The 15997-nt window shown below is 39.2% G+C and overlaps 1 protein-coding gene across 1 annotated transcript; it reads left to right on the top strand.

The window, feature by feature from the left end:
• Positions 1 to 400: 400 nt before the first annotated feature.
• On the top strand, positions 401 to 9807 carry PSMD12 (proteasome (prosome, macropain) 26S subunit, non-ATPase, 12; the record flags this gene model as incomplete). Its single annotated transcript, XM_010189333.1, has 11 exons — positions 401 to 409; positions 1837 to 1896; positions 2152 to 2280; positions 3803 to 3910; positions 5284 to 5388; positions 5808 to 5957; positions 6125 to 6259; positions 6806 to 6918; positions 7305 to 7479; positions 7995 to 8072; positions 9367 to 9807. Coding segments are annotated over 11 exons (1272 nt in total), but the record flags the coding sequence as incomplete, so codon positions are not given.
• Positions 9808 to 15997: the final 6190 nt, after the last annotated feature.

The following is a 15997-nucleotide window of genomic DNA, read 5'->3' as shown; positions in this document are numbered from 1 at the left end:
GAGGTCAGGGGCTCAGGCCCTCCCGTGCCGGGTTGGGAAAGAGGAGAAGTAGGGACTGCGCCGCCGTTTTATTGACAGCGTATAGAGGAGCAGGAGAGGGGTGAGGGAGACGGGAGGCGATGTCAGGGTGCTCCCTCGCAGGTACCGAGATGGGAGGGTCCGAGTCCCCCAGAGCGGACGTGGCTTTGCCCTGCTGCCACTTTGTGTGGGCAGCGCAGCTGGGCAGACACGTAGGTTGCTTGTTCATCCTAGGACTGCTGTGTGCCAGAGCTGCCTTCGTGTAATTGATCCTGTGTCAGATATTAGGAAGAAAATCTTTACTCAGAGAGTAGTGAGGTGCTGGCATAGGTTGTCCAGAGAAGTTGTGGATGCTCCCTCCCTGGAAATGTTCAAGGCCAGGTTGGCCAGGGCTTTGAGCAGCCTGGGCTGGTGGGAGGTGTCCTTGCCCATGGCAGGAGTTGGACTGGATGATCTTTAAGGTCCCTTCCAACCCAAACCACTCTGTGATTCTTTACTCTGAGGTTAGACAGGCAGCGCTGTGCATCCCTCTGACTCAGTTGTGTCCGTGCCCCAAAAGACTGGGGTGAAGGATCAGAGCCATGGCACACTGGTCTGGCATCTGCTGAGCAAATGTGTATGTGCACCCAGCCATAGGCAACCACAGAATGTCTTGCTGATGGGATCGTAGAGATAATCATGTGTATGGTGTATTGTAAGGGTTTTTTTATGGACTTCTTCTGTCATTTAGAGATTCTTACACAACTCAGACCAGACAGATTGGATTTGCTGGTATGTTCTTTACCAGTAGGACGGCATCTGATTCTTTATGTGCTGCAAATGCTCAGCTTGATCCACATGTCTCGTTGTGACAGACGTGTTGTACTACATAGCATATTGTAGAATTCTGAAGGCAGTAGCCTTAAGATAAGTAAATTGCATCTTACACTATCTTAAGACTGTAATGTATGGAGAATAGGCACAGGTGTTTTATCCCACAAGCACAGTAGGTATAGATAGCCTGACAATGTTTCATTGCCACATAACATGTAGATTTTGTGGCACTAAGAGCACATATTTGGCAAACCGTTGTATATAGCTGAGATTTCAGCAGAGTGGGCATGTTTTTAGAAATAATTTTCATTTTCTCTTTTTTTTACTAATTTTCTAGTTTCTAACCATTTTTGCAGCCCTATAGTTGCCAAATTCTGTTACAAATTCTCCCGTGTTAACTTTTTTTTTAACAAGATTTTTGCTAGAAATTACAACTTAGCACTAAAAGTATATTCTGGTGTTTTTAACTCCTCTAAACAAAAGCAAATAGTTCTCAAAACCCAGGACTATTATAATTCCATGCTTAGACTGTAAAACATGTAGTTTATGCTTTTTGTAATACGCTGTAATTAAGTTATGGTGAACGTGGATGAAAGTAATAATAAACCAGTCTTTTGGCCGAGGTATCTGATTACGTATCTGTTCTCACTTAAAGCTTTGTTTTGGCTAGGAAAGAAATCAGTCTTCCCTCTGGCTCAGTGGATGTAAGCTAACCAAACCTGTCCGAAACTTGCTAGGTTTCTTGCTCAAGACAGACAATGTATAGCGTATATTGGGCAAAAATGGAACTAGTACCTTTCCAGTTTTATCTGTGTGTAGAACCATATATTTAAGGTTAGTACTATGTCTGTTTCTGTTTTTTAGGCGGAAAAAGAAAAACCAATTTAAAAATGAGTGTACAGGCTAGTCAGTGTTTTTTTACATACATGAGTATTAAAACTACTCTCAATTTAAACTGGACTGTGTTCTTCACTCATGGTGATAATTCTTTTCCTTTTGCATTAGGAAGGAAGATTGCAAGAAGTAATTGAAAACCTTCTTTCCTTGGAAAAACAAACACGAACGGTAAGCAGCACATGGTGTAGCACATCGTATGCAACATTTATGCTGGGTTGTCCTACATAGCCTCCTGTTCCACTGCATTAAAGTTGTGAAGGGAATTGCAGCATCAGTTTTTCTCTTTTGTTGTTCTTTTCTTTAAAAAGGAACCAACGAGGCTAGATATAATCAGTTTTCCCCCCCTTTGTATAATAGAAGTACAAATGGTAGAGGTCTGCAGGTTGTTTATCGCATCACTAATGTGTTGTTTGTTTGTTACAGGCATCTGACATGGTCTCCACGTCCCGTATCTTAGTTGCTATAGTGAAAATGTGTTATGAAGCTAAAGACTGGGATGCCCTTAATGAAAATATTATTCTTCTATCAAAGAGAAGAAGTCAGTTAAAACAGGTGAATTTAACCCTTTGAAACAAAAAAGAAAGTATTTGGAGCTGTATTATGTATCTGATTCCCCCCTGTGTGTAGGGGCTTTCCTGACTTTGGAGCACCTGTCTGAATATTTTTATTAGTTTCTGTTGATGTTTTTTGGTAGAGCTATGAAAGCAATTAGTCTGTCTTCACCTTGTGCCTGAGGTCCGTGTGGTCCAGCTTGCCATTTTTGGCAACACAGCTGTGTGTTCTCTGCTTTGTGCATACCAGTGCTTTTAGGTGGTGGTTCATCTTTTCTATAGTCTGTATAGTAAACATATCATACATTATATTTACCATGAGATCAGTCAGACATTGGAACAATCCTCCCAGGGGAAGTGGTAAACTCCCCTACATTGGTCAGTTTTAAGAGTCAGCTTGACAGGGTGCTGACTTACCTCATTTAAACTGTACTTTTACCTCGAGAGGTTGGACTGGATGACCCTTGTGGTCTCTTCCAACCTGGTATTCTGTGATTCTATGATACTCTTAATTTTTCACGTTCACAAGGTGTACATTAACGAGCATTAATGCGGTTCATTGTGATCAAGTAAGGTGCGTGTTTACGTGATTGCTTTTGAAGCTGTCATACTCTGGAATTCAGTTTTGTCTGAGGAATTGGATATCAGGATAGCTGAAAGCACCTGCATTTAAGAAGGCAGAAGTTTATTGCACTGTGTGTTTAGTTTGACTTAGAAGTCAGCAACAGGTAATTTTAATGACATCATTGCTTTAGGAAGAAAAAGCTTACCTGCTTTTTAATATGCCGGAACATTAGTAGGAGTTGGTATAAAAGTAGAGTACCGTGTAGTTCTCTAAGTTGCACAAACTATGACTGAAGACTTGCATCATTTCAGCTAAATTTTCTTCTTGAGGAAGAAGTTTCATTCAGGTTTTGTTTTTTAATTTTTATTTTAGAGGTAGACAATAACAATTGTAACAGCTTTGTCAGTGTTGTTATCAGAAGAACATACTCTGCCACTGAAGGATGGCAGCTTGCTAGTGCCTGTTTGAGAATATGCAGAGATGGGAAAGCATCAGTTGGAAATAATGACTCCATTTCCTTCCTTTCCTCAAAAATCTACAGGTGTCCTAAAGAGAAGGGCTAGTGCACACACTTAAGAGAAGATGTACCTTCCCTTAGGTGTGCAGGTCTTAGGGCAAACAGATAAGTTTTGTTGGTCCATGTGAGAGTTGTGTGGATTTGGCAGGAGTACTGCTTTTCAAGAAGGAACTGCATGGGATGAATTATTTTGAATATCATTGGGAAAACTGAGAAGAAAGAAATGACAGAACAGCGTTGCATTTGACTTCTTGCATCAGTTGCTAATATTCTACAGAGTTTTATGAATCCCAGTCATTGAATGTATCTTGCATGTTTTTTGTTGAGATCAGTCTTTTTAGTTTGTCATGAAACTCTTTAGTACTTGTCTCTGAGTGTTACAGTTTGAATGCATTTGAGAAATCTAAACACAGTATGGGTTTTTTTTTGTTATTGTACTAGGCAGTTGCTAAAATGGTCCAGCAGTGCTGTACTTACGTTGAAGACATCACAGATTTACCAGTCAAACTGCGCTTAATCGACACGTTGCGTATGGTTACAGAAGGAAAAGTAAGATTTTGTTTTAAGACTGAATGTCTAAAAGGTAGAATAAAAATGTTGACCTTCTTTAAAAGCATAGCCGTTTAACATTAGTTTTAATCTTGTTCGAATAAGAGCAGAAGTAGATTTTTAAATTAGCCTGAGATGCCAAGTAGTGTATTTCTTTCCAAAAGACTGCAAATATTTTCCAGATTTCATATTTAAATAATTTGCTGAAATATGCTGACATATTTCCATGACATAAATGTTTTGATGTATTATTGATGTAGTTAATAATACATTTCAGAGTTATAAAATGCTTTTTATTTTTCACTTTTTAAAATGTTATGTATTTGAATTTGTTAGAGAATTGGGCAGGTTTGGTTTAATTTCTCCTGCACTTAGCAAGGTGTTACATACACAGTCACCTGAAGGTGGTATCAAAACGTTATACTAAGATAATTATTTACAAAATATTCCTCTTCTTTTAAGAAAATTGTCAATTCTGGATTAAGGCGAATTTTTATTAATCACACAATCACACAGAATCGCTCGGTTGGAAAAGACCTCTGAGATCATCACGTCCAACCATTCCTGTCTACCCCCTAAACCATATCCCTAAGTACCTCATCTACCCGCTCTTTAAACACATCCAGGGATGGTGACTCCACCACCTCCCTGGGCAGCCTGTTCCAGCTTCTGATGACCCTCTCAGTAAAGAACTTCCTCCTTAGCTCTAACCTGAACCTCCCTTGGCACAGCTTGGTGCCGTTTCCCCTTGTTCTATCCCCCATCACCTGGGAGAAGAGACCAGCACCCACCTCTCTACAACCTCCCTTGAGGCAGTTGTAGGTGGTGATGAGGTCTCCCCTCAGCCTTCTCTTCTCCAGGCTAAACAACCCCAGTTCCCTCAGCCGCTCCTCATCAGGCTTGTTCTCCAGACCCCTCACCATCATGTTACAGCCTTTGACTGTTCAAAGTTATCTAAATTGTTAGTAATCAAGAACTGTTAATTTATGGCTGATTAGGAGTGAGTGAAATAATGCAAACAGTAATGCTTAGTGCACATTAACCAGTAAAGTCTTAACTTCATATCTGTTTCAATACATTTTAGCAGACAAAATATCTAATACTTACAGTGTTCATTCTTTTTGTGTTTGTTTAAAGAATGGTAGATGAGTTTCAACATTATTTTTTAGATTAATTTGGTACAAATAGTTCCAGTGTGTCAACTAGCCATCGTATTTTATCTGTGTATATTGTACTGTCAGTAAAGTGTATAGATACCCAGGGAATTAATTGGTTGTATGAAAACATGAAATGTATGTCTTAGAGGGGTTGTGGTCTTAGATTTTGCACTCTTTATAAAATTCCAGTGGTTAAAGCACTATTTCTGATTTCAGATATATGTGGAAATTGAACGTGCTCGCCTGACAAAGACACTTGCAACAATAAAAGAGCAGAATGGTGAAGTGAAAGAGGCCGCCTCTATTCTGCAAGAATTGCAGGTAACACGCTTTGAAATTCAAAAATGTGTCAGCAATAAAATTTAGTTCTGGCTGCTCTTAGGTTATTGTTTAGAAGCTTAATAGGTAGTGCCTGGAATGAGATTAACTGTTATTAGTGAAAGTGTAATTCATTTTTACCTCCTTTTGTTAGTCTCATGGTTAGGTTACAACCTAACCTATTTCAAACTTGGAAAACAGATTTCAATTCTCTAGGTAGTGCATTGAGTTTAGTGTTAGTGCATTCTTACAGTGTAAGGGGGGGCTGTAATTTAAAATTGATTATCCTTTTCTCCATTTTCACTTGCTCTGGAATAGCTGGTTTTTCTGTCCTTTTGGTTCCCCCCCACCCCGACAACCTCCCACTCTTCTTGCACACTTAAGACTTCTGACAGTGTTAAATAGTTACATTTTCATTTTAGGTGGAAACTTACGGTTCAATGGAAAAGAAAGAACGTGTAGAATTTATCTTGGAGCAGATGAGACTCTGTCTAGCTGTAAAAGACTATATTCGGACTCAAATTATCAGCAAAAAAATTAATACAAAGTTTTTTCAAGAAGAAAACACAGAAGTAAGTCATTGGAGGATTTCTCTCCCTCCACCCATCCCAATTTTAATCTGATGTGCCTTTCTTCAAGTTCAAGTGTGTTTGAATCCCTCTGTTTTCTGGGATTCAGTTGAATTTAATTTACATGATTCAGGAGGCTGTATTAATTTTATTGTTTGATACTGTTTCAGAAACTAAAGTTGAAATACTACAACTTAATGATCCAGCTTGATCAACATGAAGGCTCCTACCTCTCCATCTGTAAGCACTACAGAGCCATTTATGATACTCCGTGTATCCAGGCTGAAAGTGACAAGTGGCAGCAGGTAAAAAAACAGTTACATACAAAATGTCTGTATTTTCGTGTGGCAAATACCAGTTTCGTTGCCAGATAAATTTACAGCAGATTAAATAGCTCATCAGTCTATTTTAGGGGTTTTTAGATGATCATATTAACAACTTGGTTAGTTGAAAACAGATACAATAAAGTTGATTTCAAATGAGTATTTATAACTAACATCCTCATTATATTGTCTTTGGAATCTTGAGAATGCCTTGTCTGTTTTATACAAGTGCAGAAATTAGAAGCAGCTGTGCAAGTGTGGTCTAAATGACACTGTTTGTACAGATGTTGCATATTTGAAATTATTTTTTTCATGTATTTATTTTAAATACTAGAACTTTAGTTAACCTGAATCAATTTAAATGTATCTCTGTGAATGAGGGTTCATTTCTGCAAGATAACAATTTCACCTTAACTCCTTAGTGCTCTGGGCTTAAGCCTTTTACATGTTAAGCTCTAAGCTCTGTGAGCAGTGTTCTCAATTCCTCTGTTTAATTATGGGAAAAAACCCTTCTTTCCTCTTAAACAGGCACTGAAGAGCGTTGTTCTTTACGTTATTCTTTCACCTTATGACAATGAACAATCTGATTTGGTGCATAGAATTAGTAGTGACAAAAAGCTAGAAGAAATCCCGAAGTATAAGTAAGTATTCTTTCTAATAAGCAGTTCTTAGATTTGAATAAATGTCTCTCTCTCAAAATAGCTGTGGAAGTGAAACTTGTTTACGCTGAGTGTGCTGTAAGGATTTCAGAATTAAATGCTGTATGAAAAATACTGCAAAATTTTCATGATTGTGCAAGTTCTACATTAAAATAAATGTCTTTTTATAAGAGAAAGATCTTTATTAGAAACACAGTCTGACTTGAGCTGCCCCCTGATAATGTGATGTATTAAAGTACGTTCATGAAGAACAATAAATATTAATGGCAATAAAATAAAAACATTGAAAATTATTTATTTGATCTATTTAAATATGAAATGAGCCTTATTAATACAAGATTGTAAATCAACTGTACTAAACTATTTAGAGACCTCCTAAAACTCTTTACCACCATGGAATTGATGCGATGGACTTCCCTAGTTGAGGAATACGGGAAAGAATTGAGAGAAGGATCCCTTGACAGTCCTGCAACAGATGTTTTTGGCTGTACAGAGGAAGGTGAAAAGAGGTGGAAAGATTTAAAGAATAGAGTTGTGGAACATGTAAGTATGGCTGTCTTTAAACACTGGCTATGTATTCAGTGCCTCAACTGAAAATGCTCTTTGCTTGCCATGTTTTAGTTACAAAGAGAAACAAAAGAAGTATGTAGAAAAGCAGCAGAATAAAGTGCCTTTTCGATTGTGTTATATTTTCAACATTTTATTTACTTACATATCTTTATTACAGATAGTTATTTGGCACAATTTCCAGAACAAAGAGCATACTGCACTTATATTGTGAGATTTAGCATTCACATTTCAGTAGAGCAGAAACTTGAAAGTCTTGCTTTCTATTAAATTCATAATTAGTTGATTTCATTACTTAATAATCTTAATACTTTTGTACCTTTCACAAGCAAAAGAGCTGTTTCTTCACAACTCCCTCATGTACCTCATGCTGGATTGCCATTAGAGCACTACTGCTCCAAATCTGCTTTTAACATTGACTTTGATATTTTTGCAGCTTGCTTCAATTATTTTTTGTGTGTAACTCTCTACTCTGAACACTTTTATTCCAGAATATTAGAATAATGGCTAAATATTATACCAGAATTACAATGAAGAGAATGGCACAGCTCCTGGATCTGTCCGTTGATGTAAGTGTTGCTTTGCTTATCGTTCTTTCATAAAGGGTGTGGAAATGTATATGTGCATGTGTTTGTGGCAAAAATGTAAGTATTCATTAGCAGGATAGCCTTCTCTTTGACTCTGAATTTGAGTTTGAGTTCTCTTTTTAGCTTAAAAAGCTCTCTAAATGATGCCATAGATCATAATTGCATTGTTTTACAGACAATGCAGAAAGACGTAGCTTCATAAAACTACACTGCTTGGTACAAAATCCTCAGGGTTTACACTTGTGTGTTTATGAATGTTCATGGATATAGGATCTATTGTTGTATCTCTATATCTGTGTTTGTATTGCCCTTGTAGCTCTCTGGTCTTACAGGAAGAACAAAGTGTGTTGTAGTGATAGACAGGGAGCATTGTCTGGACTTTAATTCATTGGGTTCTTTTTCTGAGAAGTAGTGTAAAAGTCTGTTGAGAGTAATACTGTTAATCTGAATATTTGTCACTTGACTAGTCAGTAGAAAGACCTGAGTGTATTTTCATGCCTTTATGGGAATTGGAAAACTGTTCTTTTAATCAAGGCAGAATTCAGTGTTATGATGCATGTGCCCATAAGGCTAATCTTCAGTTGGTCTTAAAAATTAATTTCTATTCAAGGCCTCATTTAAATGCTGGAGTTATAAAAGTGTTTCAGTGTTAAAAAGTTCTTGTCAAGGGGTGATTAAAACTGACTGAAGATACAGGGTTTCTCACCTTTAAATGTCTCTGTTTAGAGATGGCCGTACTTTGGGAACATGGGGTGAAGTAGTCTTCCTGTCATCCCCCTTTGAGTTTCCAAGAGCTTTCAAAAGAGGTTCATACATCAAGGCATATTGGTATTTCAAGCACAGCTTTACCCTACTGTCTTTTAATTAAATCTGCTCTTTTCCACAAACTTGGAATTAACCTTCTTTGACAGTGGTTAGTAATTCACATGGATTTTCCTATGCCTTGCTTGTCCAAAGGCATGTTCTGATATCTGTATAGCCAAGTACTCCCATGTGTAAAAGTCTGTTGGTGTAGGATATGAAACTTTAATGAAAGATAATCAGATATAGGTCAAATGGAAAAAAAAAAAGGTTTTTAATAGATCATACTAGTTCCTTGCAGTGCCAACATGTGTAATATTAAAGTATTCTGGATTTTTTTAATTACAGTATAATACAGCTGTATTAACTGTAAAGAAAACCTTGTTCCCTGTGCTTCAATGCTGTTTGGGAGGAATACTGATGCTTTGTTGGTAAAAATGCTGTTTTCTTGACTTAGTGCTGTTTGTCTTTGCAGGAATCGGAGGAGTTCCTGTCTAACCTAGTAGTTAATAAAACCATCTTCGCTAAAGTAGACAGGCTGGCAGGAATTATCAATTTTCAGAGGCCTAAGGACCCAAACAATATACTCAATGACTGGTCTCACAAGCTCAACTCACTAATGGCCCTGGTTAACAAAACCACACATCTCATTGCCAAAGAGGAGATGATACATAACCTGCAGTAAGGTGCCTCAATAATCTCAGTGCTTTTAAAGAAGGCATTAATTCTTCATAATAGAGACTATTATTACAGTGTGTATATGGTTTGTTTTCTCCCTGTCAGGCCTTCCTGGTCTAAAATTTAGAACATAATTCTGAAAGTCCCATTGACAATTAAGTTCCCTTGATTATCATTCAGTTGTTAAATGTTTTTGCTACAATTGGTGAAAGAACATAATAAAACTGTACTGCCTGTATAATAGTAGTCTTGTGATTTCTTCTTTTCCATGTATACTTTTATCTGTCTAACACATAATTTTATGGTTATTTCATTACAGGACTATTTCTGAGGCTGTGATTGAGAGGATGTACTGTAAATAATAAAATCTTAGGGTTTTACAATAGCATGCATTGAGGTAATTTTAAATGATAATACTGTTACGTCAAGATAACTGTTTGAACAAAATTCTGGGTGTATTTCTTAAGAATAACGCTATTTCTTGTGATTTGGGAGTACAGATAGACTTTAATTCATTCTGAACTGACTGAGAAATCTACTTGAATCTTGTCTGCTTGGTGTAAGTCACTAATTTTCACTGTTTTGTTGTTACAGTTTGTAATGGCTGCAGAAGCAATTATGCAGTTAGCTAAGATGGTACTTCAAAGCTGCTGCTTCTCATAATTGAATGTGTTATATTCAGACAAGGTAATGTGTTTAAACTACTTGTAATGGAGGGAGGCTGTAGACTTTCCCCCATGTCCCTGTTCAGTATTTTAAGAAAGTAAAATAGTGGCAGGAATAGTATGGTAAGAATCAGTGTAACTTTTATTGAATTTGCTCTGAGTTTTAATGATTTTTAATGCTAGCCATAACTATTCTGATCATCATAATTTAGGTAGAGACTATAATAGTAAATTATGTATTGAGATGTGTATAAATCCTGTCTCTTTAAAAGCACACTGAACTTCATTCAAAGTAACACACTTGGCACAGGTAATTATCATATGAATACACAGTAAGTCAGGAAACTTTAGACAGTGATTTTGAGTGAGGGAAGTCTGTGAAGGGACAGGAAAAGAGAGAAGCTTCAAAGCAGTGATTTGCATTTGAAACACAGACTTTGGACATTGCTTAAGGGAAATTTGGGGATGTGATTTTGGAGGCAAGGAACTTTATCAAGCCATACTAATCTAGTTTACTGCATTTAAGCCACAGGAAAGCAGCTGAACTATCACAGTGAGGGAAGGGAGAACGAGGTGCAGACTGTTTAGAGTACACAGAATGCTTACCATCTAACTTCCAAAACTGTATTATAATCCAAATTGTGTGAGCTGTGTAAAATGTTGTCCCAGCCGTGTCTGAGAATGAAATGTACTGGTCTTTGCCAAGCTGGCCTTAGTCACATAAGCAAAACTGGCTACTTCTTGGATAATCAATAAAGTAACTTCTGTTTTGACTTTGTTAGCAGCAAATTTCAACTTTCTGGATGCTGAGGCAAAAGTTATCAGAAAGGGGAACAGTGGGTTGTCAGGGGAGGTGGGAACTTGCTTCTTGCTGTTCTTCTCATCATAAACCTTTTCCTTCCATTTGCAAATTTGTTCTGGAATCTACAACCCCAAGCATCTGAGCTTACGGACTCTGACTTATACCAGATGGGAGATACTGGACCTCTTTCCTTAGCCAACCTTCTTTTCCTTTTTATCCTCCAGTGGAATGGTTCAGTGGTTCCCTGGCTCCACTTCTTGGGGTTCTTGCAGATCCTGCTCCCTCTCTGGCCAGCTCTGTCCCTCTCTGCTGCCTTTGTTTGCAATTAAAACATGAGTTTGTTGGGGAGGAGGTGGTTTCTCTCCCCTCATAACTACCTTTTGCTGTCAGCAACATGGAAGCACTCCTACCTTTGAACAGTCCAGGTATCTCCTTAAAACTCAATGTGAATCTTACGAAGATTCACATTCATCGTCTGTATTCATACTAAAGATCCACAATGATCAAGCTTTTTGCCTTTTGGTTCGAGGTAGATTTTTGTCCTCACTAAGTTCACTTACAACACCTTGCTCTTCTTCTGAAAACATACTGCCCAACGTACACTCCCTACTAACTCTGTCCTCAGAGTGAGGTATACCTGTTGTGTACTTACTACTCAGTGCCAGAAGCAAGAATCCCTCTGGGTTTGCCTCCCCACACATCACAAAGTTAAACGAGGAGTTTCAAAGCAAAGTTGTAGAATTATTAGGCTGTACTGTAAGCTCAAGTGAGTGGAAAAGAATCCGTTCATTGAGCCTGGAGATTTTTTAATGTATCTTGAGTCTCTCTAGAAAAGATTGCCACACTTAGGTTGCTAGGAAAAAAGACAAGCTGTAAACTTTTGGTGCTAGTTCATCTGAAGAATGCAGATATATGTCAGATATAACTCCTCCATGAGCAATATAAAGAAGAATGCCGGCTTCTTAAAAAGAAAAAAGCACTGAGATTGAAGATCTTTAATCTCGACAATGTGGGATCAAACCATTGTATTAATCTGAACTTTGTAGTTCCTATCTCCTCAATGTACCCTCATCATCCCCATATTGCTGTTTGCTTCTCAACACTCATTTTGTGGATCAAAGGAAAAATGATTTAGTTTGAGTAGTACTTGCTCTAGAAACTGTATTTAAAGAGTCCATGTTGAAGAAATGTTATCCTTGGATAATTATGAAGTAGGATTAAAGTTGAGATCATCTGTTCATTAGAGGACTCTGGAGGAATTCCAGGGGAATTTTCGTGCTGGAAAATCAAAACTTTCTACTCTTCAGCCTAATGAGCAGACATTAATGGCTGCCTAGAAACAGTTCGCTTTATTGTTTAGCAAGACTAAGAATTACTGTTGCTATCTAACCTCAGGTCTACCACTGACTTGCTTGTGGCAGAGGGTAAACCACTTAACTTCTGTTAAGTTTCCCATGATTGCTGCTTCTGAGGGAGTATAAAAAAAATATAAAGGTCCTGTGTGTTCTGACAATAAAAACAGCCCTGCTCTTACTGCAGTCACTCTGGAACTTCTATTGAGAAAGGCCTCCTCTTTTGTTTCTCAGAGGTGAAAACCGCTCAAGATGACTGCTGGGATGGTGGGTTGCAGGGTCAAGGAGGCAATTTGGTGCTGAATATATTCTATTATGTGCTTACTATTTTTGCATGTTAATTTTAATGGTTTTTCCTGTATTCTGAAGTTGGATATAATGAGTGAGGCTGATTGAAAATCTGGGTTTCTGTAGTGGAATTCAAGAAATGGCAGTTCCCAGAAACAGGAGCGAACTTTTATCATAGAATGGAAATAGATTTTCTGAATTTCCTCTGAAAGCAAAGGTCTGAAGAGAAGGAAGACGAGCAGCAGTGAAAGTCTGAAATCATTAAAGTAGTTTTGTTTTGAAAATGTAGAAACCAAGCTATAGCTGTGATTCCAAGTGTGCAGCTCATGGGCGAGCCAGGACTCCAGGGCTTTTTGGCTACGAGCTCTCCATTAGCCCCGAAGCAAATGAGGGTTTCTCAGTTCCCAACTCTTCCAGAATCCGTGCCACGCCTTTCAGAGCTCTGCTCAGATCTCAGCTTCATGGCAGGGAGCCTGGCAGCCCTGATTGGCCCCAGGTCTTCAAACTCCTGGTGTTTGGCAAGGAGCCTGCATTCTCCAAGGACCTGGGCATGGCTCCTTGCTTCACAGAACAGGGAGAAGCCCTGTGAACAGTCATGATTTACAGGATCCTGACTTGAGGGTAGGGAGACTGGATGCGTCAGTGCTATCCATAAAGGGCTTCCTTGCAGTTATGGTCCCTGGGAGGTTGGGCTTTCTAAACTTCCAGCAGGAAATTGCAATTTTCAGATCAGAAAAGATTTTGAAATATTAAAAAATATAAAAGTAGGATTCGATTTTGTATCGCATTCATTGGAGAGGGTTCTTTTTGTTTGTTTGTTTTAATCCTGGCATTCTAATGAGTCCCTAGAAATATCGCTGTTAGGCTTTTAAGGATCTGAGTCTTGTCAAGTCTCATGATGCTGTCCAGAGATTCACTGTTTTTGTTTCTATCATGCCTCCCTGTTGTGCCTTTGGCGTTTCTTACATTTGAAACCTATACTCCTGCTCTCGGACACCCTGTCACCAGCTGCTCCTGGTCTCCTCGGGCAGAAGAAAGAGAATGTGCTGCAACCAGTGCTAAAACCCACATTCCTCAGCAGAAGCCAAGTGCTGTGAGCACTCTTGTCATGAAATCCCATTAGTGAGCATAGCACATGGGAGTTCCAGGAACTTAGGAATGGATGGTTCTGGAAATGCAAGCCAGTAGTCAGCACATCACACACCCGTTTCTGTGCCTAGCCTAATGCTTGTCAACTTGGCTGGTAGAGATGTGAATGATGTGTTTGATTACAGAGGTCGGAAGCCAAAATTTCAGCTTCCACTGGGGTAATACACATCAAGGAAAAAGCAACATATCTCACTGAGTCCTTCCCCCAGTAGCAGCTAATATTATAAGCTTATTTCCTTAAATTATCCTTTAAAACTGTATTGAAACACATCAGTAAAAGCTACAAGTCTCTTTCTTCACGTGCAGCGTATAAGTAGTGGTGTATTCTCCTTCTGTGCCATTGAAATAGAAGTGTCTCTGAAACCAAAGCTTAGTTACAGTAAAGCCCTTTGGGTCTGGGATCTCATCCTTTAGGCCAGTTGCTATATGATTTGTACCTTGAGCAGAAATTCCAAGGTTAATGAGTGCTTGGAGCCCAAATTTGGGTTTGGATCAACAGTCCTCATCTCTCTATCTGGTAAAAAAAGCTATGAAAGAGCTTGGAGGGGGCAGCACATGGAAACAATACAGTTACTCCAATCCTGTGGGCTCAGTGGCAATACTTGAACAAAATAGCGCTTGGCAGCCAACCCCACCTCAGAGCTGCTGGCTCCCTCTGTAGCCTCTGGCACGTCCACTTCGGGTTTATGCAATACAGTTAACCAGTCTACAAAACAGAGCAAAACCTACTTCATCTGGGGGCTAAGAGGTTTAATTTAAGTAACAAGATCATAAAAAGCAGTGGGTGTAAGAGCACAGTCTCCGCATTGTGTTTTATACGCAGCATTTTTCTGAGATGGGATTCCCCTGCTGCCGCAGTCTCCCCTGCTTCTTTCTGGGCTGTTTCTACAGGGCAGAGTTGCCATCTTTTTACAGCAGTCTTTGCCTTTCAGTACTTTAAATGTAAAAACTTTAAAACAACAGAGACAGCAAAAAGCAGGAAAAATGGTGTCTGTCTAATTCCATTTCAACAACTTGGGGCGAACAAGACACAAGGTTGGTTAGATCCTAGATGTGGTTTCACTGGAACTGCCCCATTCCTTGCACAGTGCCCATGGGATACACCTAGGAGCCACTGTCCAAGGTGCACAACCCCCCTGGGAGTGTTTTTGTCCCCCTGAAATGGCATCTCCTGGGTTGAGGCTGGAACCAACCAGACTCCCCTCTGGTAGCTACACTCCCAACTGTATTTATGCAGCTGAATTAAGAAGTGGACCGATTTAAGTCTGAGGCTGCAAATGCAAAGGATTTCTTTGCATTTATTTCCTTCTGTATTTACATTTTTGCAAGGAGAGCTCTCTTTATAAATGCATCACTGATGAATATTGAAAATACTCTCGGGCACAAGTATCTTCTTGCAGTGGGGCAATGCATCAGAGGCTTGGCTGGTGGTTATTCTTCAAAGAGTTAGGAGGCATTAAATGTAAATTTAAATAGAAATGTATTTAGGAAAATCCAATACTGAAGTGATCTGGATCTTGTTTTAATTAAAGTGGAAGGAAAAGTGTTTAAAAAACCCACTGGAATCCTCTTTTGTTGATAAACTTTATTAAAATCCTGAAGTAAGCTGCTTTCCCCCAATTTCTTGTCCACTTTGCCCTAAACGATGGCCGGGGCACTGCGAGGGGCACCTATCTATGGTGGCTGAGTTGGTAACACCTTGAAAAAGCCAGTCTGCAAAACAGCGCACGGATCAAGAACTGACTGCCAAGCATTTTGAAAAAGCAGCTAACAGGGAAGATTACTCCGTGAAAATAAAACTGTAAGGCAAAGCAGTTTCTGGGATCCATGTGCAGCCAGAAGCGCGTTACCGACGCTCCTTCAGCAAAAGCAGATGGAGTTTTTAAAAACACGAGGTACAACGTGAGCTGTTCCATCACCTTCAAACACGGACCCGGGTTGCTGCCAGTTTCTTTAAGGGCAATAACTTAAAAAATCCCAGCAAAACAACAACAAAACAAAACAACAAAACCCCACAACAGTTGAGTAACCGCGAGTAAAAAACCAAAAACCCAATATATTTAGCACAGGGCAACTTTGTGTCGCAGCTTACCGGGCGGGACCTGTGCGCACCTCACATCCCCCGCGTTACCGGGGCTGGTCCGCGCCGGCTCCGCGGCCGCGCAGCGCCTC

The sequence above is a fragment of the Mesitornis unicolor genome, unplaced genomic scaffold (genome assembly GCF_000695765.1).
Source record: "Mesitornis unicolor isolate BGI_N332 unplaced genomic scaffold, ASM69576v1 scaffold34807, whole genome shotgun sequence".
NCBI lineage: Eukaryota > Metazoa > Chordata > Aves > Mesitornithiformes > Mesitornithidae > Mesitornis > Mesitornis unicolor.
This window is presented reverse-complemented; position numbering and strand designations above follow the sequence as displayed.